This window comes from Microplitis demolitor, chromosome 4, assembly GCF_026212275.2.
Source record: "Microplitis demolitor isolate Queensland-Clemson2020A chromosome 4, iyMicDemo2.1a, whole genome shotgun sequence".
Classification (NCBI taxonomy): Eukaryota; Metazoa; Arthropoda; class Insecta; order Hymenoptera; family Braconidae; genus Microplitis; species Microplitis demolitor.
The window spans coordinates 18,529,123-18,555,180 of NC_068548.1; the positions used below are offsets into that span (position 1 = coordinate 18,529,123).

Genomic DNA, 26,058 nt, shown 5'->3' on the forward strand with positions numbered 1-26,058 from the left:
CAGAACCAGGACAGTAAAAAAAGATTCATGGTCTTAATTATTTTTTCAGAATAACAATAATGTCAACTGGTATCCATTCAAGACGACGATAAATCAAAAATAAATTTTAAAACAATTTATTAATGTGATTTGATGACGTATCAGGTCAAATATATATCGGGTTAAATTGCGCGAGCGCGACCGACTTACAGTCGAACCCGTGAACCAGAAATTATTCAGGATGAAAATGGATAGCAAAGAGGATAACGGCCTAGGATATCAAATACCGACTTTCTCCAGCAATACTCAGTTTCGTTATTAAAATCATGGCTTTTTAAAATTCCTGCGTTAATAAACTCAGAACGAACATTAAATCAAATACAAAAATAAAAAAAGGGAAAGACACATACGCTTTGTGCGACCTTTCATTACCCAGTAAAAATCTCATTCAACTATCAATCCTTACTACTATACAACCAATTACTTGATTAGGTAAGTAACTTCATTACACCCCTGTCAAGATACGATGCCTTCATGTGTCATCTGTCACGCATATTGCAAGCTATAATCGCACCTGCGTCTCAGTATGATCATCGGTAGACTTACTAAACAGTCAGTATAGAGACGGAAGTTACAACGATTGCCATCTCAAAGTATCCAAGAATCCACAATTGTGTGTATATCTATGGATAAGGATAATTAAAGACCGCCAAAGCTAAACATTGTATATATATATATATATATATTATAATACTATGTAAGTGAATGGCTTTTTCTCATTGGTTGCATGAGTAGTCCACAAGGAATCGATTAATTATTTGTAATTTCGCTAATCTCCGTGGGACACATAAATACTCAATTATTTTATTGGATTCTACATATATTGTAGCGGTACTAATTTTTTTTTTTTTTTTTCATTCAAATTAATTTTTTTTCTTTTTCATTTCCGAAACAGTATCGAAAAAATATCGCCTTCGATTTACACGGGTTAAGATCTATCGAGGTGACTGTTGCGCTGTCTCTGAACACGCTCGCACCTCTTAGCTACGCTTGCAGCAGCAGCAGGAGGTGAAGGGCCAGGTAGAGAGGGAGTGGGTGAGCCGACCCCTGACCCCGTGGGTGCGGGGACCTTGCCGTGGAGTAGTATGCCTGCTACAGCATAACATAGCGGATACAAATGCACGAGATTGGAGACGGTGAATAGCGGCGCACGACGACTACGACCATACGACTACGACGACGAAGACTAAGAGGATTTAGACGGTGTGTATAGCGGTATAAACTACTAGCTTAGCGCACAAGCCGCAATGACGCGACTCGCCCGCCGCCTTTCACTTTGAGAAGACGCGAGTTGAGAAAACAACTGAGGGAGAATAAGAGTTTTAGTTAAATAAAAAAAAAAAAATAAAAAAAAAATAAATAAAAAGAGAAAGAGAGGTAAAGACAGTCTCGTGTGGTCTATGGGGAGTGCCTTTTGCCTACCTGCAGCTATTATCATATTATAGTAAATCTCGCGTTGTGCGCGCAGCCGCCGCGGGGCCAATTTCATTCCCACACCGTACTAAGTTTCTTGTGTATTTACTACTCTCACGCGACGTATTCTCTCAAGATGATCATCATCATGCTGGTGATGATGATGATGACGAAGCCGTCATTTTTAATATAGATAAAAGGAAGAGAAAAAGAAAGAAAAGATGACTACATAAAGTTATGAGTACTCAAATGCGTTAATTGCAATCCCGGCTGACGATGATGTTAATGACAATAATGATAATGATAATGATACCTGCCAGATAAGTGGACAAAAGTGAAAATCCTATCACTGTAATCAAGACTTTTTTTAAAAATCGAACATGTAATGAGCACACTAAGGAGTGTCAAAAGTTTATTCATTTAAATAGACCTAATTATTTTATTTACTTTTTTATTATTTATCATAATTTTTATACCGATGTATAATTATTTTGATATATAATTTAGTTTTATAAAATTTAAAAATATCTTTGATTTAAAAAAAATAAAAAGTACCATCGCTTTTATTCCAGCGTTAAAGAAGACGATTACGTGTGTTTTGAGATGAGAGCGACGCATTCGAGGTGAGAGGTAACAGTCAAGTCGTGGTTCATCGGCTGGTAGTTCTTCGATCGTATATATCGTACAGATGCTGTTAAATATGCAGATTGCAGGTACGAATAGTCACAGCCGAGTCAAGACGACAACTACTAACACGACCTGAATGCTTTACCTCCACTCGTTTTCTGTTTCTTCTTATTCTTTTATCTATATATATACATATATAGATATATATTATCTGTAACCCTCTAAACCTGTACGGAAATCTCAACAAGTCATGCTATACATCATAGTAACCTCGTGGTTTGCTCTCTGGCTTCTGCAAACGATCCAACGATCGTAAATGTTTGAATCTACAAAAGAATCAAAGACACCTATCTAATAAGATAAGCTTGCGAAGCATGCAAACGCCGCAAGTCGTGCTACTAACACTACTACTATTAGTTACTTACAGACACTGTTGCAAATGCGAATGCCCAGAGCTGCTGGTTGATGCAGTAACGCCAGTGCGACGTATAATTATCATCTCCCAAGGGCCTATCCCACGCTATTCCATTCCAGTCAAGTGGGACACCGACGATTGCTGCGCGTGAACGATTAGACTTGGATCTAACTCTTTCTCTGTCTCATTCTTTTTTATCACTTATACTCCAGTGCAAGAAGAGACCACACATACAATTTGATCTTAATCTTACACGGAAGATGCGAGTGTCTGATGGACATTTGATACTGATGTAATTAAAAATTATAATTTACTTAAATTACATTATTCATGTGCTAAATTATTTTATAGTAAAGTTGGTTCAAATAATTAGAATACAATTAATTACTCACATCAATGAAAATTATAATTTCCAGCTGCCTAGACAGTTAATTAAAATAGTTCTAAATATCAACGGATAATCTTTTTTATTAATCTGTGATTAGAATATGTCCTGTAATAAGCAAGTTAATTTTATTCATTTTCTGGTGATAATTAATAAAAAATGAATCAACAATTACGTCACTAAACGTATACATGTATATAATACATAGACTTGATCGATTAATTTTTTAACATAAATAAAAAGACTTCCTGGTGTATTAGAGATGAACTCGGTTTACTATGCACATTGAGCGTATCAAGCATTACTTGATACTCTGCCGATTTGTCGGCACTCACTACAATAACAACAATAACAATACACCGTAGAGCATTATACTATATAGTGCAGCTGAAAGGAACGGGTTAAAAAAATGAAGAAAGAGAAACAATAGAAGCGTGGGCGCAGCATCCCGCGAACCCTAACCCGAGGTGATCCCATATTCCGTTCTCTCTGTTAGAGTATATATATATGTATATATTTACCTCAAGGCACCAGCATCTTATTCGGTTCTTGAATTCCCGTCTCTCCTCCGCCTCCCGGAACACATTCGTGCAGCATCAAACAGTGTGTCGGGGAATACACATCTAGGTATAAGCCATAGCACAAGTCGCGTATAAATGTATATATATTCATGTTTATACTATGTAATATAGAGAGTACAGAGAGTACAGAGTAGTACCTATACAGACTCCTCGAGGGCTTGTAGCCTATTGCCATGGCCTCACCTCTCGTCGTCGTCTCTAACCTGCACCTTTCAGATATTTCTCTCGCTCCGGCGGAGCTTAGTGGAGTGCCAGGTTGTTGTGAAATTTCACGAAGAGTCTTATTTTATACCGTCACTGCATAGCTAACATCAAATACTCTATTAAGTATTAAAGTATATATGATAAATAAAAAGAGAAAGAGATGTGTATGTACACATTTAGCCCCCGCGGTTGTAGCCCTGCTCGACCCCGTTGTTGCCGTTGCTCTTGCGATTTTTATTGCTAATAGTCGAGCTGGTGTTATTGTTGTTATACTTGCCACAGATTTACACAGGGTTATCAGCGACGACGTTCACCGTGATGTTCACGGCGATCTTCATAAATTATTGTCACTCAGACTTGCTGACGATGAAGGCCGTCCGTTCAGACATTCTCTGATGTCTAGTAACTTAATTTCAAAAATAAATAAAATAAATTTATAAATAAAAGAGGACATAATAAGCTTAGTAGATGTGTGCTCAGAGATTCGTACCGCTGATTACATCCCTACTTAACTAGTAGAAGAGGAGAATATGTTAAAAAAAAATAAAAATTAATACACGTATACATTTATTCATGTACGAGGTATAAATCCATGCGTCGATTGAATCCCGGTTCGACGGGTTTTCGATTAATATATATCCCATGCATATATATAAATAAATCTATGTAATTTATGGTGTGGCTTTCGCCTGCAGGGAAAGTAATTCGGCTAGCCTACCTCGCGCGCGCTTTTTATATCTAGTCATCCTAGTCGATGGGTTTACCAGAGAGTTTAATACTGCCTACAATTCACAATGATACATTGAAAAATCATATTGTCGAGATGCTGATTTTATTATTATTGTTATCATTATTATTATTATTATTATTATATGATGCAAAGTATCAAATACACTATACGGAATTGTAGAGCATTGATGTTACTGTTGTTGTTGTTTTGATGTGTTCTGATGAAGAGGAGGCGTTATCGCCGTCGGCACAGAGGAATGAGCTATGTCTAGGCGCACCTCATATCCATTCGTAGAAGCTCTTTTACTATTTTACTCTCGTCTTACAAGGCTGAGAGAGTATAAAAGAGTGAGAGAGAGAAAGAGAGAGGGAAAGGAAAAGAATGAAATATAAAACACCGGGTGAGAGCGGTAGATTGACCCGTCGGCGAAGGAGCGAGGATGATCGCGATAACGAAACAATCGAACGAGCCCTCTTGCAAGCCAACGAACCAACCCGCACCGCCCTGAATGTTTTAACGCTCGGTGATGTCGTATTGCGACATCACCACTAAGCACTTAGCTACGTGAGATAACGCGCTCTCTTCTTGTACATGACGTTCATTCTCCCGTACCCAGGAGAATTTTCTCCTCCTAGCAAAAGACCCACAAGATATTTTACTTTTATTTCTTTTTCTCTCTCCCTCTTTTACTGTAGACAAAGTAATAATATCTATCGTTCATAGACACGGGGTGCGTGCCACACGGAATAATGATTTCGTCATCACGATGTCGTGGTGAATATCCTCGTTTACCTCGGGTTTAGTCTCTAATGCGTTGCCGTGTTGGTACTGGATGGTATATACCATAAAGAATGGGTATGAAAACGTTACTTGATGGTTGGATGGCTGGATACTTGGTGCACGGTGCCAGAGTGCAACTCAGTTGATAGTAAAATCCGAGAACTATGAGCGCACGCTCTCAAGTCATAGGTACAGAGCGAGTACCGAGCGCAAAGGTCGTTTCTGCACCTCAACACAGATATACATTTATATATAAAATAAAAAGAGTATACATAGAAGAAGATGATGTTAAAGAAGCATCTTCCGTGCGATACAACGCCAAGAGGTCACGACGATGCCGACGGCAGTCAGAGAGTCACTTCTTGCCACTCTCCTCCTAGGTCACCTCGTGTGTGCCTCGTCGTCTTAATCTTCCTTTCCTTTTTTTCCTCTTCGTCTTATTAGTTTTTTTATTCATCTCGACTTTAACTTGCAATATTACATCCCTCTTTGTAACTTGTGATGTGGAAACACTTTTTATCCGATTATTAATATATTTACATTTACTCGTAACAACTCCGGCAATTCACATTTTTAAGTAAATGAGCTTCGGTTAGATGAGTTAACGCCACTGACAGTTCATTTTCGTAATTAATGGTCATTTATAACCATTTTAATCATCTCTGCTACGTGCTAAAGATGTTGCTGATACTTTTTTATACATTTGTTGATATCTCTTATAGATTTAAAAGATTTAAATATTAAATTCTTATTTTAAACGTGTTTTAATAATAATTAATATCTTTCTTTTTTTTTATCTTAAACCATAATAATTAATCTAATAATAATAATAATATTAGTAATGATAAAAATTTATTTTTTAACTATTATTATATAATTTATAATTACTCTTAATTTTCTAAGAAAGAAACAAATTGCGTAAGTTTGTGCAACTGATTTTCAGCAAGGGAAGCTTGAATTGTCGTTTCCTCTTTATCTACTTTACAAGGTCTCACTGTGGTATCATCTAAAATCCATCCACGTTCAAGTGCTGACAATTTAGCTTGTTCTAATGACAAACCCGTCATTGCGGCGAGTACTGTCAGGTTTACGGACGAATAGGCCTCAGAAATAAGTGACATTGCTCTTTCACGGACATTTTCTATTCGTAAAAAAGAATATAATAGCAATAATTATTAATATTAATTATAAGGTGAAAGACCTAGTACCCGATCAGGGAACTAGTACTCGATCACTCTATGTATTTGTATATTTATATTTACTAAAAATTTATGAGATTGTTAACTGACGTCTAATCATTTTTGGATTTTTTTTTTAAATGATAAATAATAAAAAAAAGTATTTGAAAAAAATGCACTTTTATTTTTTTAAATTTTCTCCATGTGCATATTTTCAATTTTTATTTTTTTGTAAATTATTTGTTGGAAAATAAGCTCGAAAATTATTAATTATCTTGTAACTTCAGGATCATTAAAATTTAGTAAGTATAGATATATATTTTATGTTAAGATGTTTCAAAATATTTTTATATATTTTTTTAGGATATATAAATTATTTGTTTGATCAGTGATTTTATTTTATGATGAATAATGACGTTGTTTTAATCTGAAATTTAAGGCAACCTGATATAACATTTAATAGTATATTGTGTGACAAGGTATGAAACAAGACGATTTCAGACTAGGGTGAGGTTGGCTGCCCGAGCCGCAGGCGGCTGACATCACCCGCAGTCTGAAATCGTGTTTTATCCTGATTCACACACTATATTTTTCATGATTACCTGTATTGGAACTTGAAGATTCAGTGTCAGCAGCCAGTAAGAAACAAGTTAATTTCAAGCCGATGATGCGGAGAACTGTTAGAGAATGAGAAATATGTGATTCGCAGTCACTTATTAAATAGTAAATAATACAAAAATATTATTTGCACTTATTTTTAGTAATTTTATTTGTTTAATTAAATCTGTCACTTAAAAAATGAAATGAGTAAACTGAAGTGACAAGTAGACAAATGAGAGTAATAAGGCTGCAAATGAGCATTAAATATATCTAGCACAGGGCAGAAACAATTTTGTTTCTTCCCAAGGGAAGAAACACGTATGTTTCTGCCTGTTGTAAAGGGATTTGTGAATTACGAATTCGCTAGCAGTTGTTTGCAGCATCGGCTTGAAATTAGCTTGTTTCGACAGGCTGTAGAGACACTGAAACTTCAAATTTAGATGCTGGTATCATGAAAAATAGTATATTACACACCTAGGGAAGTAAAGTAAGAAATGTCTCAGATCACATGTAATTGTTGGCCGAGGCGGAGCCGAGGTCATTTCTTACTTTATTTCCCATGATGTGTAATATACTAATAAATAATAGTATTTTTAAAAAAACAATTGTCTCATTAAAATTTAAAAATTTTAAGCAAAAAAATTTCATAAATAATTATTTGTAAATGTTATGAATAATTGTTTAATACTAATCTATATTATTGCTTGGTCTAATTTTATATCATTGAAAAGGTCTTGACTTAAATTTGTGCCTTTTCATGGTTTGAGCTCTTTTTTATTGCCAAGTTTCGACACAAATAAATTTATCTAAATTCTTCTAATTCCATTTAAATTACGCGGGAAAAAAGACGATCGTATTTTCTTCAAATAAACTAATATTTTAATTATTCTGTCACTGAATATGACTGAAAATATATTACATATATAATTAAGAAAAGAAAAAAAATTTTTAGTCAATGACATGTCTTTCATGATAATAAAAATTTAATTTGGTGTCAGTGAAAAAAATATATATAAGATGATTAATAAAAAAAAATTTAACCGTGTAAATTTTTTTCCAAGTATTCTATAATTGTACAATCATCGAAATCAATAAGTTTGCGAGTTAATGATGACATGATAAGATTTGTCTTATCAAATTTCAATGATAATAAAAATAAACAAAAAGTTCTAGAGTTAATTTAAAAGTAAATATTTTAGTATAAAGTTAAATTCAAATAATATTTAGTAAATTTCGTAGTAATATTCGAGCAGTCAAGTAGTGACTGTAGGTTGCTCTCATTATAAAATATATCTATACAAATACATGAGTGATTGGGTATTTGTTTCCTGATCGAATACTAGGTCTCTTACTTGTATTTTACTTGTACTTTTATAAGTTTAAATATAAAAATGTGAATACAAATTACCTTTAAGAGCAAGCATTATTCCACTGACTTCATCAGTCCACTCGATGTCCAAAGCTGTATGAACTGCTGGCCAATCTCTCTGCCACATACGTTGCCCGACAATCCATATTTGCTGTAGCTCAGTCTTATTATTCTTTATACTCGATGGTATTCTTTTCCATAAATACTTAGCATTACATAAATCATTTTGATAAAGATATACAGCCAATAATTGAGCATAAGTTTGCGGTGATGCACAACCATTAGGAGCCTAAAAAAAAATATTAATTAATTAATTAATTATTCAAACTTTTAAAATGTTCATCACTTTCAGATTTATTGTTAATAAATAATAAATTACTTAACATGTCATTAAGCTCGTAATAAATAATATAATGTTGGGTATTTTAGAAAGTAATATATAAAATAACCGGTCAAATATAACCTATAATGTTACGAAATACAATACTTACTTCTAGCTCAGATTTTTCAAGCTCGTAAACCAAAGTTTCGACTTCATTTAATACCATGGTTTTAAGTTTATTTATTTTTTTTTTTCTTATAATTTAAGTATTTGAGTATTGAGGTCAATTGTGATTTGTGACAACTTGTATATATAGGAATTGTTATTAAATAACACGCACGAAAGTGGACAAAACATTGGACGGAAAACTGAAATACATGGAAATGAATTTTTACATTAAGGCTAGTTTTTATCTAGACATGATGATTTATTCTATGAATTAATTGTGAATTAGTTTTTTAAAATTTATTATTGGTTGTTAAAATTTACGCGCTCGTATATAAATTAACTTTTACTTTTTTTATATTAATTTTAAAAATAAAAATTTTTGAGTGTAAATGCAACAAACAAGTGGGGAAAAAAAAATATTTTCTTTCTATGAGTATGGAAATTTTTATGAGTGTGAGTGAAGCAAATTTCAAATAAATAAATAATGGAATTTAAAAAAAATGCGCGTACTGATTTTTTATTGATATAAATTTGCATTTTTCAATATTTATTCTACTTACATTTTATTTATTTATTCAGAAATTAAAAAAATTCCCTCTTTTATGTTACACTCACACTAAAAATTTTTTATTTTATCAAACTTTGTCACTAGAAAATTTTAATAAAACTGGATCTTTTTTTTTATATATTTAAATATATCATTGGTAATTAAATAAATGGAATCAATAATTAACCCAATAATTTTTAATTATATCGATATTATAAGAGTAAATTTCGTAGACATGACACTATTTATAGATTTCAAATAAATTAATTAATTTAAATAATGAAATTTTAAAAATGCGCGTACTGATTTTTCATTTTTTAATTATTTAAAAGCGTACTTTTTATTTTTTATTTTACTAATATTTTTTTTGTTTATTTCAAAATTTAAAAAACTGCTAATTGTCAGGACATTTATACTCATTCAATATTACATTACATTTTCTTGTTATAAATAATCATTTATATTTTTTTATAACTACGTTAAAATTCGAATAGACATACATGATTTATAAATAATAACTTTAAAATATTTATAAGATAAATTATTGAAAGATTCTGAAGGCGTTCAAGAATAACATATATCGAATGCTCTGGATAAAAATTATTATAGTTTAAAATATATTTAAAAAATTATCACTGAGTAAAGAAATCTTTTATTTGGAAAATCGTTGGAAACGATCGATAGAGTCAAACTAATTTTTCGTGACTTAATATTTATTGTGATTGTCGAACATTAGACAGTTAGCTCTTATAGCTGCGTAGTATTTGAATCGTCGACAAAATACCCGCGATTCATAAAATCCTAAAAAATAATCCTGCAAAAAGTATAATTGCGAAAAAGATAAGGCCTTAAAAGTTAAATGATAAAATAGAATACCTAAAAAAATCTCTTTGTTCTTTCTTTATTTTTTCAGAGAATATGTGTATTACAAGTAGAATAATGTAAATGAATATGTATAAATATGTAAATTAATCTACTAATTATTCGATTTAAAATATATTGTATGATAAAACACATTTAGTGCGATCATAAATAAAAAATTTCATTTTTTACAAATAAATTTACATCTTATGTCTTGGTAATAAATAAATTTTAATGTCTTAATCATATTGATCGGGATTCGGGGTTATTTTGTAGTATATAATTATACTTTTTACCATAATTGCACCGAAAGTTTAAATTCCTGTCCCGTTAAGAGGGTAGAAAGTCGTTCTTTCCTTTCATGAAAAAACAAACGATTAAAATTAGTACATGTGTCATTCTTCCCGCAAACTTTTAGAGGTAAAATTTTAAACTTTCAGGTACAGATCTGGTGAAAAATTGTATGCGCAATTGATAAACTGCATGATGATAAATATCAAAGGTAAACGATTTAATTGATTACTTTTTTATTCAAGACATTATTTAAACTTTGTTTTATTGACTAATATTTATTTTGATCACACATAATACATTGATATTAATAACACTATAATATTTTTTTATATATTATATCCTAAATAATAAATAGTGCGAATGAAATGGAAAAATGTGTAATAATAAATGCAGATATATATATATATAATAAAATTAATAAAAATGAATTATAAATATAGATGAAGAATAGAGATAGTAAAAGATGATTTAAAAATAATATTTATTGCACATGTTGACGTCTATTGCGAGCAGCTCGCTGTTTATCAAATCTCAATTCCATTTCTTCTAAAACTCGTGGAGTATAACGAACTACTAGCTTAACCGAATTTTGAGCTTGTTTTAGTAATTCAACAGCTTTTTCGTGATTTTCACCTTCAACACACTGAAAAAATAATTTATATTATTTATTATTAATTAAATTATTAAAGAATCAAAAGCGAACAGCAGTCAACCAAAAATTTTTTATTTACAAAAAAAAAAAAAAAAAAACTTTTAAAATTCTATAAGTTTATATTTTCAAATATTTTGCACACCTCAAGTGCGAAAGCGTGATATTCAATTTTTTAATAAAAACAACAAAAGTGTTGGTCGTGTGCCATTACAGTATCACATATATTTAAAAAATTAAATTTTAAATAACTTACAACGCCATTGACAGAAAGTAATTGATCTCCACGTTTTAATCCACCATGCCTGTCAGCAACACCACCAGGAATAATTCTTGATATATAAATTGGTGAATTTTGTTCTTTACCGCCCATAACATTGAAACCAAGACCTTCTTCAGTCTTTGGTAATTCTACAACACGTGGGTGAGCATGTCCTTCACTTGCTGCAAATGCTGCTACCGTCGCTTTTGCTGTTGCTGATGCTCTCACATCTTGCGATCCCTTCAATAGATATTTTTAAAATAATTTAAATAAATTAAGTATAGAATGAATGTTTATTTTTAAATTATTTGATTCGAATTGAAAAAGTTTTTATCAGCTTTCAAATATTCAATTTTTATTTAATGGAGAGCTTAATTTCTAAAATAACAAAGATCATTTTTTCGTAGATTCGTGTCTGAACTCTTTTTAGCTCTGACTAAAATTTGAATTATTAGAAAAAATATTACAATTTCCAGTCGTTCAAAAGACAATTTTTAAATTATTCAAGAATTTACAAATAATTCGAAATTCAAATTGAATAGTATGATTCGATTCGATACAAATAATTCGTCAGTTCAAACTATTCGCACAGCCCAATAAACCATTTATTTAAAAAGTATTTAAAAATAACTATGATTATTTTTAATTCATTTTTACCTGAATATCAACAGTTTCATAAACATGCTCATAAACCTCTCTCACAGCATTTAGAAAATCGCTCTGTAGTACTTTTTGTAAAGCTGCTAATTTTGTGCTTGGCACTTCACCACCTACATTAATAATAATCATACTAGTTAATATATTACTCGAATAAATTATTAATAAACAAATAACAATTACAATAATACTAAATCAATAAATAAATTTACAATAATATAAATACATACTTTTTTGAAGTTTATCCAATAATTCTATTGCACGATCTACATCTAAAATTAAACATCAAAAACTATAATTATCAATAGAATTAAATTTCTAAAATATTACATCTAAAGGTCAAAAAGTAAATAATAAAAATAAAAAAAAAAAAACAGTAATTGGAGCGAGTAATTTTTTAATAAAAGTTTTCTTACCATTTTTTAACGTAAGAGTTTCCGTCACTGATGCCATTGTATTTAAAAATCTGACTAATTATTATATTTATTTATAAAACAACAATAAAACACCAAATTGTCAAGGTGTGGCGCGTTAATAGAGCAAAAAGTGGTTTCAGGTGACAGTTTTTTTCCCATCAGTACCAATAAGAAAAAATATCGCCATTTTTTATCTCACGAACTGTCACTAGAGTTCACTACTTGTTTATTCTGGTTGAGAATCCAACAGGTAAATTAGTTGCACAGGTATTCAACATTGATTAGTAGCTATTGCTTACTCTCTCACTCGCTATTGCTTCCTATTTTACTTGATATCGCTTACTCGCTTTTACTCATTTGAAATTGTGAAAGATTTCTTTGAATATTTATAACTCTTTTACTAATCGGTAGTATGATCGTTTTTCTACATTTTTAAATTTGAAATGTTTCTTTCTATAATTTATTAGTTTTTGGAAAGATTCTTAAGCAGAATAATTTGAAAAATACGTGAAAATATAATTTTTTTTAAGTTAGTCCGAGATACTACATGTCAATTGTGTGCACTTTGATTATCAATACCTCGCTTTGCAAACGGTCAAAAATTATGATTTTTTAAAATTACATACAGGAAATCTTCATTGATATCATATTTCAATTACATGAAATTCTTATGAAAAGTCGGTTTGCGAGTCAACTACTTTAAGATATTTATAATTTATGAAGTTTATTGATTTAAAATTAAATAAGTCTACGTAATTGATAACATATTTTTATAGTTTTATAGTTTCATCCTTGTTACTATAAATAAAAAATAATTAAATACTACTATATATTTAAAAATAATTGAAGAAATAATTACATACTTATGAATTTACCGACACTTACAATAAAACAATTTACATTAATAAATTTACTTTGTCTTAAGATCAATTTGTTTTTCTTGTATAAAAATAATGGATATTTAATTTTTTTATCAACTAATTAAATTTTAAAAGGAAGTTAAGACGCAACTTCTTCAGTGGCACCCTCGAATTCTAATTTAACTTGACACTCTTCAGGAAGTCCTTCAACGTCAACTTCAGATTCGGTTGCATTCAACATATTTAATGTTACTTCCGCTGACGTATTCATTAATCCTTGATTAGTATTAACAGTAGGTTGTTTTTTAATTTGAACGTTCTGCTGTACTGGGTGTCTTATAGGTACACCAGCTTCTTCAAATACTTTTTTCTTCAAGCCTGTTTTTATTTGTGATCTAAAGTAAATGTGAAAAAAAATTAAGTTAAATAATAATTAATAAGTGACGTAGAAAATTGAATGATGCTACACGTGACATTGTTTTGTTCAGCTGTCCGTTGGGAAATTTAAAATTATTGAGAGGAAAATTAATAATTTAAGTTTAATTTTAAAAAATCGTTTGAGTTTATAACGAGCGTCTGATTTATTGTAACGGAACAACTTGAAAATAGGAAAAAGTTTAAATACAAGTCTGAAAATTTTTCAGAGTTTATTTTCTTATTAATTTTTCCAACTTACACCGTTCGCCCTTTGATGTGATCACTTATTTTGTGTAAATCTTCGCTGAATGTCTTAACCGAGTGACGGAGCATCTCAATTTCCTCGTCAGTCCATTTACTGTATTAAAATAATAAAAATTTTAATAAATAAAAATAAACAAATCATTTTTTTAACTCAAAATTAATAATATTAAATAAATATATTTTTCTTTTTAAATATAATATAATTATTAATGATACTGATCTTAACCGACCTGTAGTAATTTTTGAATTTTTTTCAAAACAATAAAGTATAACAAAAAAATATTTTTTAAAATTGTACCTGTTGTTTTCTTTGGTAATTGAATTGTTAAAAAAATCTGAAAATTTTTAACTGTCTTCTAACTTCAGGATCATAATTATTAATTACCCTGAAGTTAGCCAACATCTAATAATTTTTAGATTTTTTTTTTTTTTCAAAAAATCAAATGCAAAAAAAAAAAAATATGCACATGTAGAAAATTTTAAAAACTATAGGTGCAATTTTTTCAATATTTTTTTTTTTAAATTTATCATTTTTAAAAAAATCCAAAAATTATTAGACGCCGGCTAATTTATGATCCTGAAGTTAGCAAACAATTAACAATTTTTAGATTATTTTCAAACAAATCAATCACAAAAAAAAATATGCACATGTAGAAAATTAAAAAAACTATAAGTGCAATTTTTTAAAATACTTTTTTCTTTGTAATTTATCCTTCTGAAAATATTCCAAAAATTATTAATATCGGCTAACTTCAATCCCATATTTATTATTATTTATATCAATTACAATTTATAAATTTTCAAATATCGCGCCAAAATATAAGCGCGAAGCGTCCAACATGGCGCTAAGTTACGCTCGAAAAAAATACTAACCAAACAAAATATACCTATCAATGTAAATAACACGATATTTTTTACCCACAAATTAAAATTATCAAGATAAATAATGAAAGCATACCCAGCTGGTGAATCTGTTGTTGGATGTAGCTGCATCGTCAGCTCACCAAGTTTATTGAAAGCTGCACCGGCAGCCGTAAATATTTCTCCAACCTAAACAAATAAAATACATATTAGCTATTACTTGCAATAAATACATAAAATAGTAAAATTCAAGTTATTTAATAAACAAATAAAGTATCAGGGCGATTATTTAAACTAAAAAAAATTAAGTAAAATAATAATTTTGAGTGAATATAAAAAAATAAGAACGTAAATATAACCTGACCTTTCTACCACTATCGACATCCATTTTTATTTAGCACAATATACAAAATAGTGCAAGCAACAAATTTAGGCGGGCTTTGGATGTATGACACGTGACTAACAATGGTGTGTGACAAAATGGTGGTGGTTAACAGTAGGATATTTAGAGAGTGGGAATTAGGTCCGGAAGTAGACCCGAATTCCAGGTAATTTGTGTGCTCTTATCCTTATTTTCTTACCTTACTCGCTGAATTCATGACTATTTCCTGTAGTTAAACTTTACCACTACGAGCATTGATGACGGAGCATCATCCACTTCCACATATCACACAAGTTATTCATACAGTACGCGTCTGCCCTCTCGTGTCGTCTTTACAATCTTATTATTTTTTTTTTTTATTTTTCAATTTATTCTCTGTCTCTATTCTTTCATGATTTAAAAAAAATATTTTTATTAATGAACGTGTAATATATAAATACATAGATATATATGTGTAAACTCACATATATATGTAGTATAGTATTAATACAGTAAATTGTTCATTGATTTCTTGTTGTAGTATAAGTATTTTAATGACTATTATTTGTAAATTGATCATTAATAAATTCTATTTTTAAAACAACTAGTTATTTTAAAAACTAGCACGAAAATTAAGAAAGAGAATGATAATGAATAAAAAAAATTATAATTAAGTATCTATAACTTACTATCGAGGTCAATTATTGAGGACAATATTGATTGAATAAAAAAAAAAAAGTGATATTTAAACTTCATAAGGAAACTTTGAGGAAAGTTTTAAAATGATTGAGCTATAGGTGTCAAAACAAATAAATAAATAAATAAATAAAATTAATCGGCTGCCGCATTTCAAAACATAGTAACTGAAAAAAATAAAATTTTTGAAGTATAAATTGAATCATGTTCGGTGCCGCATGAAAATATCCACGGGATAAAATATCTGTAGACAAAATATCAGTGGAAGAAATATTCATATTTATTAAATGAACTGAAGAAAAAATACTCATATTTTAATATAATGTTGAAATTTAATTTCGTCAATTACTGGATTATTTTCAGCGTACTTGAGTGGGTGTGTTACGAAGTAGCCGTAAAAGTCGACTACAACTTTTGATTGTTGAAATATAATGAGTGAATGTTGCAGATATCAGACAAATTTAAAATTATAAATAAATAAAATAAATAATTTAACAAACAATAATTTTAAAAAATTCATTCATTAATTTCAAAATTTTTTATATGCTCATTTTTTAAAAATTTTATGTTAATAATTATTTACTTGATTTATTAATAATTTTAAATTTGTCTGATGTCTGCTACATTCACACTCATTGAAATATAACATATGTATTTTTTAGTAGATAATTGATCCCTACTTTATATACAGATTATTATTTCGGTTGGTAACTTCGTCTGCAGACATTTCGTAGTTTTTAAATTTTGTGCATTGATATTTTGTCCGAGATATTGACGTTTTTGAATATTTTGTTACGGAACCATCATGTTCACTGGAACTAAAAATACTAAAATATCGATTTTTAAAAATTTGCCCTTTACTGTGTTTTGAAATTGGGCAGCTGAAATAATTATTTGAAAATTAATTTTTATTAAAAATCAAAAGTTTTCTACCCCAGCTATTGTTTTCGCTCGTAGAAACTTTTTGAAATCCACATTTTTTAGTACAAATATCAATAATGTGTTTCTCCATATCACCGTTAAATTTTAAAAAATTAATTAACGTGAAATCTTGTTCACCAGAACGTCTCAGTCTTCTTGAGGCATTTCTGTAACACTTCCATGGCTGCGGTTCAATAACAAGCATTTGGGTATACGAGCAAATGTCTTCCAAGAATTTAACAAGACCCTCGTCGCCGTGATTTAAATGAATCCACATTGTGATAGAAAAACAAAATATAACATCAAATTTATTTCTATCAAATTTTGTCAAATAATTTTTAATAATATCATTTCTATTTTGAGATAACACAAAATCTAGGCATTCAAAAGTAATCGATTGATTAAAATTATTTTCACGTGCCCGCTGTATTAAAATGGGATCGAGGTCAATACCCAGTAAATTTATATCTGTGTTTACTGTCAGATTATCTTGAAGAAATTTACGCAGTTCGATAGTGAGTTCCTGTAAACAAAATAGAAATGGATTTTTAAAAAATATATTTATCATTACGTTTATTTCAGATACAAAATAAATAAAAAAAAAGAGCGAGACACTGGAGGACCTTGAAGATAAATCAGTGGCTGCAAAAAGAGGGTTCTTTATTTATAGACAAGATTGATCCACAGACGGCATGTTTCAAAAAATTTATAAAAAGGGACCGTCGTCGTCATCATCCTTGTCGTTGTCTCGTAAACTGGGTCTCTGCGGCGAAGTAAAACACCCAAGCTGAAAGAAAGAAAGAAAGAACGAAAGAAGGGTTCCAATATCCAGTGAAATAGTCCAGGTCCAGGCTCTATTTTTAATACACGACCACAACGAGCCGCCTCTGGAAGTGGTAACAGACACATTACATACCAGTCAGTCAGTCAGTCATTTAGTTTAGGATGTGGTGCTGGGTATGGCGCGTGCGTATGCTATATTGAGTAAAGAAAGAAAGGAAAAAAGGAAATAAGTAAAGCGGGAATGAGCAAATGACTAATTCATGTCTAATCTAAATTTAGTAAAAAGAGTAGTACTCTGTTTTAATGGTAGTATATATGGAATCAGGATGCTGCGTACTTCATGCTACCCAGCCTCTTCCGTCCGGCTGCAGCTGCTAGCTCTAGTATACACATATATTTATAAAAATCAACTAACAAGCCTGTTGATGATGAGACTAATTCTTTACTTTACTTTATCCTCCATAATACTCTGTATCCTCAACTCACCCCGGCGTTGCAGCCGACATCCAGCGCGATATATTTCCGGTCCGGATGTTGAGAGAACCACACGCCTTGCGGAAGTTGACAGATACGTTCGTTTGCCGGGTGAAATTTGTAATAATTGATAAAATTTCCGTGCCGACTAGCACCCGGATCTCCATCACCACCAGCTTCATTATTTCCTTTCATCTTTTATTAGTATAAATTATTAATAAAATAATAATATTTAAATAAACATGACCTGTAATAAATATGTATAAATGCATAATTTACAATGTAATGATATACAATGGTGATAAACAATTAAATTGCAACAAATACCAGATGGCTAAATGTGTTGGGACATAGACGGGAACGGCGAGGCAGCCATACAACGCAGAGGCAAGTGAATGAGTCTAAAGAAATCCAATAAGCATGTGAGTTGGCAACTGGTGCTGCCGACTGCCGAGAAACGCGGTAAATTTAAGCTTGCAACATACCTACGTCGACCCTCAAAGCAGTTGTGACGGACGCGTGTAATCTAGAGTCTAGAGTTCTCAACTTATTGCTTTAACTGATCAGACTAAGACCTCCAACTATGCCCAGTGGAACACTGAACCGCAACTCTGGTGATGCAGAGTATGGTTACATGTTGGGTGGGAGAAGGATTTGCCAACAGCGGAAGGATCGCGGGATAATTCGCGAGTGTCCACGACCTAGATTGCCGGCATACACTGGCCTTCTAAATGGTCCTTGGGGTCATGGTGGGCTTTAGAAATCACCACCAATGTACCTCAGAGTCACATTACGTAAACCATAGACAATGACCTGATGATGCTTGAAAAAAAGGATCTATATCTTATTTCACTTGATATATTTTAACGGTCTCTACCCGCATCCACGTCCAAATCTACCGTCATATCGAATTCTTTATGTTTCTCTCCCAACTCAGTTCTTCAGTTTCTTAAAAATAAAAAAGATAAAACGAAGAGAAGAAAAAAACTCAAGTAAAAGGTTTTGTATCTACAAAACTAAAATGTAAAATTTAGAAATTCTTAAGCACGAACTGGACACTTATTATGTATCCTTATATATATTTTTTCAGGTATATCAGAAAGCACGCGTGTCTACACGTGAGTCTATCGAACAGAGTGTAGTAATCAGAGAGATGAAGAAGCAAACCAAAGGCAGGTGTTGGACACACCGGTCCTTTCTTTCTCTCCCATATTTTATAATAAAATGCATCAACTAAAAACCCGGGGATACTTTGATCTGATGCGCGTGTGCCGCACCCTGATGCTTTCTTTGGCTCAACAACTTTACAGTATACCCTTATGCCATTACATTTAATTCCTCTACTTCTTCGGATCTCTCTTTTTAACTGACAGATGGGCAGCAATGTGATATGCCACGCAGCTTCAAACATTACAAAGATAATGAGTGAGGCTTCTTGTAAGAACGCGTGTACACCAGACTGTCAATAACTTTCAAAAGACAGATAAATATTGAATTTCCTCATTCCTGTCTTAACGAAGAGTTTAACTGCTGCTTTACTTATATTACTAAATGTCTACGTTTATTTAAGCACGTACATATCTGCTAAAATTATACAAAAATATTCAACGATAATTTAATCTAAATATTTTATCGTATGATAATACATATAAGACATTTTTAATTATTTTTTTAAAATTACACACTGAATAAATTAAGCAAAAAAATTTTAAAACCAAGTTATATATAAACCAAATAATTTAAACGGGATGTATTTACCATTGAAGCTAAAACGGAAGGGTAAATATTTTTAGATAGTACAGCTGTTGAGTTTTCCTCGTCTTGTTAATAGTTTACTTAAATTACCAGTTTCCAGGTACAATGAGTAAGAAGAAGAAGAAGAAAACGGACAAGAGGAAGATAAAAAAATTTTAATATCTAAGTTTAGTTCTGTCTGTAATAAACTTCCGGGAGCCAGCATAAGGTGACCAACATCCTGGGCTTTGATGATTTGTTTTTTACTCTGAGTAAATCCAACCTTTCCGGATTTTAGTCTGGCTTTAACTTTGATACTTTATTATAATGGCAATCGGATTGAGCGTAGAAGATTCGGTTGTTAGAGGCAGGTACATGCGGGTAAAAACCTTAACTATTGTCTGTTAGTCCTTTTAAATCTTATGATCTCTTTGTCCTCGAGATTTAGATGTTTTTATAGTTCTTGCGTGTATTTTTACAAATAAATTCAATTGTTAGTTTACTCAACTGCAACGACAGCCTTCTTTTATGAGTCCATGGTCAATATCTATATTCTACTCGGTAATAAGTAACACGTATAGTAGTAAAATCAACGTCATATTTACCGTTAATGTTTATGCTGTATATAAAAATATATATTTATTTATTTCTAAATATACCTTCATTGACATATGCGTCATTTGACTTTTTTTTTTAGCAGATAGTCAGTATTTTTGTGAATAAAATATTCTTATTATCCTGCAGGTGGTCCGGATGCTTTGGTTGTCGTTGAAATACATTGAAATAGTCGTTTAGACTTAACGGCGCTTGGTGGTGGTGATGGAGACAATTCATTGGGTTTCCTCTTTTTGACATATCGAACAGAGACTTAAACGACAGCGGATGCAGTGACAATAGAAACTTTTGCTTACCAAAGTGAACAGTCAGTACAGTACCCAGTAGCGGATACGACACGTGACTTCCGGATATAATCCGGATATATATTTACATATGTATATATATATATACTAGGGTATTGGAAAAAAATTTTAATTATTAAAATTTTTCTTTTTATTATTCGAAAAGTTGGTATACAGTAAAAAAAAAAAAAAATCCTCATCGAAATTGAGCTCAAAACTTAAGTTTAAGGTAACATCAACTGATTTTCAATTCAATTTAATTAACGGACAAACACTGGAAACCTAAAATAGAGTCTTTAGCGTTTTTTAAAACCTTAAGGGGGAAGCTGGTCTGAGATACAAAAAAAAGAGAATATTTTTGTCATTTTTTTTTTTTTTTAGTACCTTCTTTATTAAAATTTTCAAAATTTGTAACATTATTAAGTATCATTCCAAGAATATTCTGCTAAATTTTCATAAAATAATATTGAAAAATAAGCCAGTGGTAATGGGGAGAGCCGAGTCATCTCCAAAAAAAAGTCTCCATGTCGTAGGCAGGATAACTCATTACTGCTTCATCTGAAATGAAAAAACCAAAAAGATTTCTTTAGTACATAAGTTCATCTTAGATTTCAACAAAGGATTTTTTTTTCAATAACTACTTATTTTTTAATCAAACAAAAGGAGAATCTTTTAGCGAAACTCTGAGTTTTTTGATTGCATCTTTACCAAAAATTCAAAAATGAATATTTTTAACTTCTCGCTAAGAAAATTGTAAATTTTTAAAAATTCTGAAAGTTATTGGTTTCACCCCGGTTTTCGAAAACCGAGTTTTCAAAAACTAAAAATCTTAGATCATTTGATCAAGTAGACTCGAAAATATTTGCGAATTACGAAAAAAATAATTTTTTTTTTTTAGTTTTTTAGTGATTTCTCAGAAACGACTTGAACAATCGACTTCAAAATCTAATCAGCTCTAGAATTTGATAAAACGGGTCGATTGCCACCTTAGCCATCTCAATCGGTTATCGAGAGATATCGCGGGAGAAAGAAATGGTAAATAAAAGTTATTTGCGCATATATTTGAAATTACTTAACTAAACAATTCCAAAATCTGATCAGCTTTAGAATATTAAAATACGTCAATTGCCGCCTTAACCATCAAAATCGGTTCATTCGTTCGTGAAGTATGGTTGGAGAAAGAAATGGTGAAAAACGGTTTTTTCCAAATATTTTCGAAGCGACTGACTCGATCGATTTCAAATTTTAATCAGCTCTAGAATTTAATAAAACGCGCCGATTGCCACCTCAAACGTCAAAATCGATTAATTCGTTAGGAAGATATCGGCGTTGAAAACTTAAAAAATAACATTTTATGTTATTTTTTCCGGATAAATCATAATATAATGTACTAAAATGTGTCTTAAATCATACCAACTCTTCCTTTTTATGATTTCTTTTGATCATATCATATAATGTCATCAAACATGTTTTTTAGTTTAAATCATAATATCAACAAAAAAATCGAAAAAACGTAGTTTTTAATATTTTTATCGGATATTTCATATTTTATTGTATCTTACATGAGTCAAAACTTATTTGAATCTTGATTTTGATCTCTGACATTGATTTCTGCCTCAATACACTTATTTTATTGAACATAATCAGGAATTAAATTTAAAAAACCGCTTTGTCACTAATGATTTTCGATTCTTAAATTTTCAAACTTCAGCATAAAACGTAACTTGTTACAGCCTGAAAAGATCATAAAAAAAACAATTGCATGTGATAGCATTTTCGAGCTCGAAAATATATCCACACTAATGTTTTCGAGATCTTTGAGGTCGAAAACAGCGGGAAGTTTTGGGACTGGCCCGCGGGGCCAACCGACGCCCAGATTTTATTTATTCCTTCGTTCAAAAAAATAAAATCCCAAAAATATACTTTCTTTGTCTCTCAGACCAGCTTCCCCCCTTAATAGAGGGCTAAAAATTTCGTATTTTCAAAAATTCTAATTTCTTTCCGAGAAAAATTATTTTCAAATTCTCATTTACTCTACAAGTGCAACAAAAATAGTCCCGTTTATTTTTCTGAGTGTAGAAAGAGGTGCGGTGACGTGTTCCCTTAAGTTAAGAGATTAAAAATAATCGATACTTTTTCAAATTTTTCTTTTCCTACGGCGAATGTTATTTTTTAGCAAGTAAATGATCCGAAAATTTCACCTCAAATCATTAACATTAAAATTGTTTTTAAATTTCTACCACTGACTCTGTGTCCCCTTTGATACCTTATCAAAACGTGGGAATGTTGATATAGACGAATACATACATATGAATTTATATGTACGTATTCTTAGTTGTACAAAACATCAGTATTATGAAGATATTGTTCACGTGAACGTGAATAACTGAGTGAATATTACACATATTGTAATTTAGCAGTGGGGGAGCTTATCTCTTGACTTGACGATAAATTTGCTCGATTGCGACGCCGTATAATAATTAGTCACGTGGCCTCGATGACGCCTTATTTCTATGTCGAAAAAAATCATCAGGTAATTAATTATAAATATGATTCAGTTAAATATAAAAAAATACAAATTTATTTATTCAAGATTTATGACTAAAAAATTTTAATTTCAGGACCCAAAACTAACCGTTGTTAAATTTTATGAGGTTTTTTTTTAATTTTTAGCTCCTACATAATTTTATATCTTTAAGCCAACGGGGTTTCGTCAGTGACTTCCTTAATCTGTCTGTCTTATTTAACCATAAGCCATAAACTAGACAAAAAAAAGATTTGTATCAATAGACATAATAACGACAGAGGATTATATATAAACATATATTTGCGAAATTAAAAAAAAAACTGTCTCTGACCTCGAGGGCCCTCTTAATTCTCAGGCAATTCATCTTATTTGCCAGAGGGCCTTCGTTTTTGTGGATGATCAAATCGATTGTAGACCTTGGATACACTCTGGGTAAAATGACGCAATTTTTAACTCACTACCTTTTGCTCTTTTGCGTGTATTTATACACATGCTAAAGATATTATTCATGTGTCGTATACATTTATATTCGTACAGACATACATAAATACATTAGTACAAGTATATACACGTATATATTTATGGAAGTATATGTATATGTAGTTAATGTATCTTGATCTACAGCGAACGTGTGAGCACATCCGGTCGTAATCCACCTAAAATCTGCCGAGCCACATTCTTCAATGATTTTACAATCGCCAGGTTACAAAATTGACTAAAAAAAAAATTTTAACAAAAACATATAAAGAGAAGAAAAGAAGAAATACAATAAATAAAATACGAAATCAAATATAATTATAAATATTCATTATTATGTATTTTTTTATTGGTTTATGATTGGTTTTTTTTTTTATTATAAATTTAATGAATGAAATATTAAATCAATAAAATTAATGGCCTATTAAATTATTATTATCAAATCGATATATTATAAATTTATTGGAAGGGGGTTGCAAAGTCTCCTCGTTAATCGCCGGTACGTGTAATGTTGTTTTTAAAAACTCGTTGAGACGGTTAACGAGTGTAACTGGGTCGTGCGACAAGACAAGAGTATATACGTGAATTATTGCGCTTCAGTGGAATCGTAAATGAATTATTCTTATTCGTGGTATCTAAATAGAGATGTAGCAATGAAAAAATAAGGTAGAAAAATTTATAAAGACCTTGGCTGCTATATATTATTCTCAGTGGTTTACAATTTTTGTAATATTATATAAAAATCTTCCATTAGTTCTAAAATATAAAAAACATAATAGTAATAAAAAAGTAAAAAAAAACTAATAGAATTATAAAAGTATATAAATAAGATAGGAAGATGGAAAAAATAAAAAACGAATGAGTTAATTCTTTAAGCTTTACTATTTGCTAATTCATTATTACGAAATAATGAATATATATCTCTGTTAAGAACATCACACAAGACGATTTAAAATGTGGTCATATATTCGTTTATATGTGTGTATATATTAGTGAAACATACTGAAATAATATTTTTCTTCAACCTTCCTCAATTCTATTTCGATCAATCATAATCATTTTGCGTCACATATGAATATATTTACACTTTAGTTTAATATTTATAAAAATAAGTAAATAATAAAAATATATGTAAAATTTAATATAATAAAATAATTAAAATAAATATGATGATGAAAAAGAAATATGTAGGGATAAAAATAATATTAAAATAAATTCTCTTCAGATCTTATTGCGAAATCAATTTTTTTTTCCACTTTATTATTTTTATATAACTAATAAAAAATATAATCTTCTTAAATACAATATCATACAGTATATTTATCATCTTATCATGTCATTTATTTATTTTTTACTCTTTAAGATAGTGATAAATGATACAGTATTAATGTTATAATGTTTATTTCTTAGACTAAATTAAATAAATGATGAATGCAATGTCAGGAAATGGCGACAGTGAAACAGCAGCAATTGCAGGAGAGTTTTTTTTTAAAGGCAACGATGATGATGAAGACTACGAAGACGGCGAAACATTAACTGTATATTGCGAGTTGATGATGGGGATGAAGAGTAAGAGGCAGAAAGTTGCGCCAGGTCCGCCCAGTACAAGTTAAAGCTATTGCAGATATTGCAAGTGTCGAGAAGACAGACACAAAGAGTAAAATAAAAATAAAAAAAAAAACAAGAGTTTAAATAATGAGACAGAAAACGAATATAGCTTTGAATTTCTCGGTGTAAATCTTGGTGGTAAAAATTTACTCAGACTCAAAGAGAATATTTTTACTCAGGGACAGAAAAGAGGGCAGAAAACCTGTCGAATTGACGGTTATGGTGACGATAATAATGGAGTAGTCATAGACGCAGATAAGTAAGGGGTTAATATAAAATAAGATAAAAGTATTAAGGATAAAAGAATATAAATAATAAAACAGTAGGAGGGAAAATACAACACGGGCACCTGATCCGTGGCCTTCCTTTATGACCGTCACTCCCAGTTGCGTGTATATATTACATATATTGCTAAGAAATGTTGCTTATATACTCTACTACTACTTTTTCTCTTTATATATATATATATATATACATATTAATGTATATGTAAGTATATACTATACATATATGTATAAAACCACACACAATGTCCTCCAAAGTCTTGGAGACCTCTCGATCAAAAAAGGTCTCGGTATCTTGCCCCGGATTGTATGGCTGTGCAACTCGGTCGGACTGGCGCAATAGTCCCCTGGTATCTTGCTGGTTACTACTGACACGATCATGTCATCAGCCAGCT

General features: G+C 30.6%; 4 protein-coding genes and 1 long non-coding RNA gene across 7 annotated transcripts; 1 reads left to right on the plus strand and 4 right to left on the minus strand.

The window, feature by feature from the left end:
* Positions 1-5,999: 5,999 nt before the first annotated feature.
* On the minus strand, positions 6,000-9,007 carry LOC103568309 (COP9 signalosome complex subunit 8). Its single transcript, XM_008545130.2, has 3 exons — positions 8,813-9,007; positions 8,361-8,610; positions 6,000-6,315 (listed from the first exon to the last, which is right to left on the minus strand). Exons 1-3 carry the CDS (start codon positions 8,867-8,869, stop codon positions 6,065-6,067), a joined length of 558 nt encoding a protein of 185 aa, XP_008543352.1. The 5' UTR covers positions 8,870-9,007; the 3' UTR covers positions 6,000-6,064.
* A 1,361-nt stretch (positions 9,008-10,368) lies between these two features.
* Positions 10,369-12,707, minus strand: LOC103568308 (protein lin-7 homolog C). The gene is made up of 5 exons (XM_008545129.3): positions 12,498-12,707; positions 12,312-12,353; positions 12,082-12,194; positions 11,419-11,664; positions 10,369-11,156 (listed from the first exon to the last, which is right to left on the minus strand). The coding sequence occupies exons 1-5, from the start codon at positions 12,532-12,534 to the stop codon at positions 10,995-10,997; spliced, it is 600 nt and encodes a 199-aa protein (XP_008543351.1). The 5' UTR covers positions 12,535-12,707; the 3' UTR covers positions 10,369-10,994.
* A 605-nt stretch (positions 12,708-13,312) lies between these two features.
* On the minus strand, positions 13,313-15,598 carry LOC103568306 (chromatin complexes subunit BAP18). 2 transcript variants are annotated; one of them, XM_014440906.2, is made up of 4 exons: positions 15,481-15,598; positions 14,997-15,088; positions 14,034-14,132; positions 13,313-13,752 (listed from the first exon to the last, which is right to left on the minus strand). In XM_014440906.2, exons 1-4 carry the CDS (start codon positions 15,496-15,498, stop codon positions 13,497-13,499), a joined length of 465 nt encoding a protein of 154 aa, XP_014296392.1. In that variant the 5' UTR covers positions 15,499-15,598; the 3' UTR covers positions 13,313-13,496. The 2 variants fall into 2 exon arrangements, with proteins under 2 accessions (XP_014296392.1, XP_014296391.1); XM_014440905.2 differs by lacking the exon at positions 15,481-15,598 and adding an exon at positions 15,264-15,376.
* Positions 15,599-16,709: 1,111 nt separating this feature from the next.
* Positions 16,710-18,859, minus strand: LOC103568307 (RNA 5'-monophosphate methyltransferase). 2 transcript variants are annotated; one of them, XM_053738541.1, is made up of 4 exons: positions 18,620-18,859; positions 18,462-18,535; positions 18,147-18,381; positions 16,710-17,400 (listed from the first exon to the last, which is right to left on the minus strand). In XM_053738541.1, exons 3-4 carry the CDS (start codon positions 18,327-18,329, stop codon positions 16,858-16,860), a joined length of 726 nt encoding a protein of 241 aa, XP_053594516.1. In that variant the 5' UTR covers positions 18,330-18,381; positions 18,462-18,535; positions 18,620-18,859; the 3' UTR covers positions 16,710-16,857. The 2 variants fall into 2 exon arrangements, with proteins under 2 accessions (XP_053594516.1, XP_014296298.1); XM_014440812.2 differs by having other exon boundaries at positions 18,462-18,859.
* Positions 18,860-23,214: 4,355 nt separating this feature from the next.
* On the plus strand, positions 23,215-23,971 carry LOC103568305 (uncharacterized). The gene is made up of 3 exons (XR_548858.2): positions 23,215-23,300; positions 23,389-23,726; positions 23,919-23,971. It is a non-coding gene; the product is annotated as an uncharacterized LOC103568305 (long non-coding RNA).
* The last annotated feature ends 2,087 nt before the right edge of the window (positions 23,972-26,058 follow it).

Bases quoted from the DNA above. Each gene is read 5' to 3' on its own strand.
- LOC103568309 (XM_008545130.2), bottom strand. From the start codon at position 8,869: ATGGTATTAAATGAAGTCGAAACTTTGGTTTACGAGCTTGAAAAATCT. The intron at 8,611-8,812 runs GTAAGTATTGTA...ATTTTTTTTTAG, and splicing joins TTGAAAAATCTGAGCTAGAA to GCTCCTAATGGTTGTGCATC. The intron at 6,316-8,360 runs GTAATTTGTATT...TTTTACGAATAG, and splicing joins AATAATGCTTGCTCTTAAAG to AAAATGTCCGTGAAAGAGCA.
- LOC103568308 (XM_008545129.3), bottom strand. From the start codon at position 12,534: ATGGCATCAGTGACGGAAACTCTTACGTTAAAAAATG. The intron at 12,354-12,497 runs GTAAGAAAACTT...GTTTAATTTTAG, and splicing joins AACTCTTACGTTAAAAAATG to ATGTAGATCGTGCAATAGAA. The intron at 12,195-12,311 runs GTATGTATTTAT...TTATTAATGTAG, and splicing joins ATTGGATAAACTTCAAAAAA to GTGGTGAAGTGCCAAGCACA.
- LOC103568306 (XM_014440905.2), bottom strand. From the start codon at position 15,287: ATGGATGTCGATAGTGGTAGAAAG. The intron at 14,133-14,996 runs GTATGCTTTCAT...ATTTTAATACAG, and splicing joins ACAACAGATTCACCAGCTGG to TAAATGGACTGACGAGGAAA. The intron at 13,753-14,033 runs GTAAGTTGGAAA...CATTTACTTTAG, and splicing joins CACATCAAAGGGCGAACGGT to ATCACAAATAAAAACAGGCT.
- LOC103568307 (XM_053738541.1), bottom strand. From the start codon at position 18,329: ATGAAAGGAAATAATGAAGCTGGTGGTGATGGAGATCCGGGTGCTAGT. The intron at 17,401-18,146 runs GTGAGTTGAGGA...TTTTGTTTACAG, and splicing joins ATGTCGGCTGCAACGCCGGG to GAACTCACTATCGAACTGCG.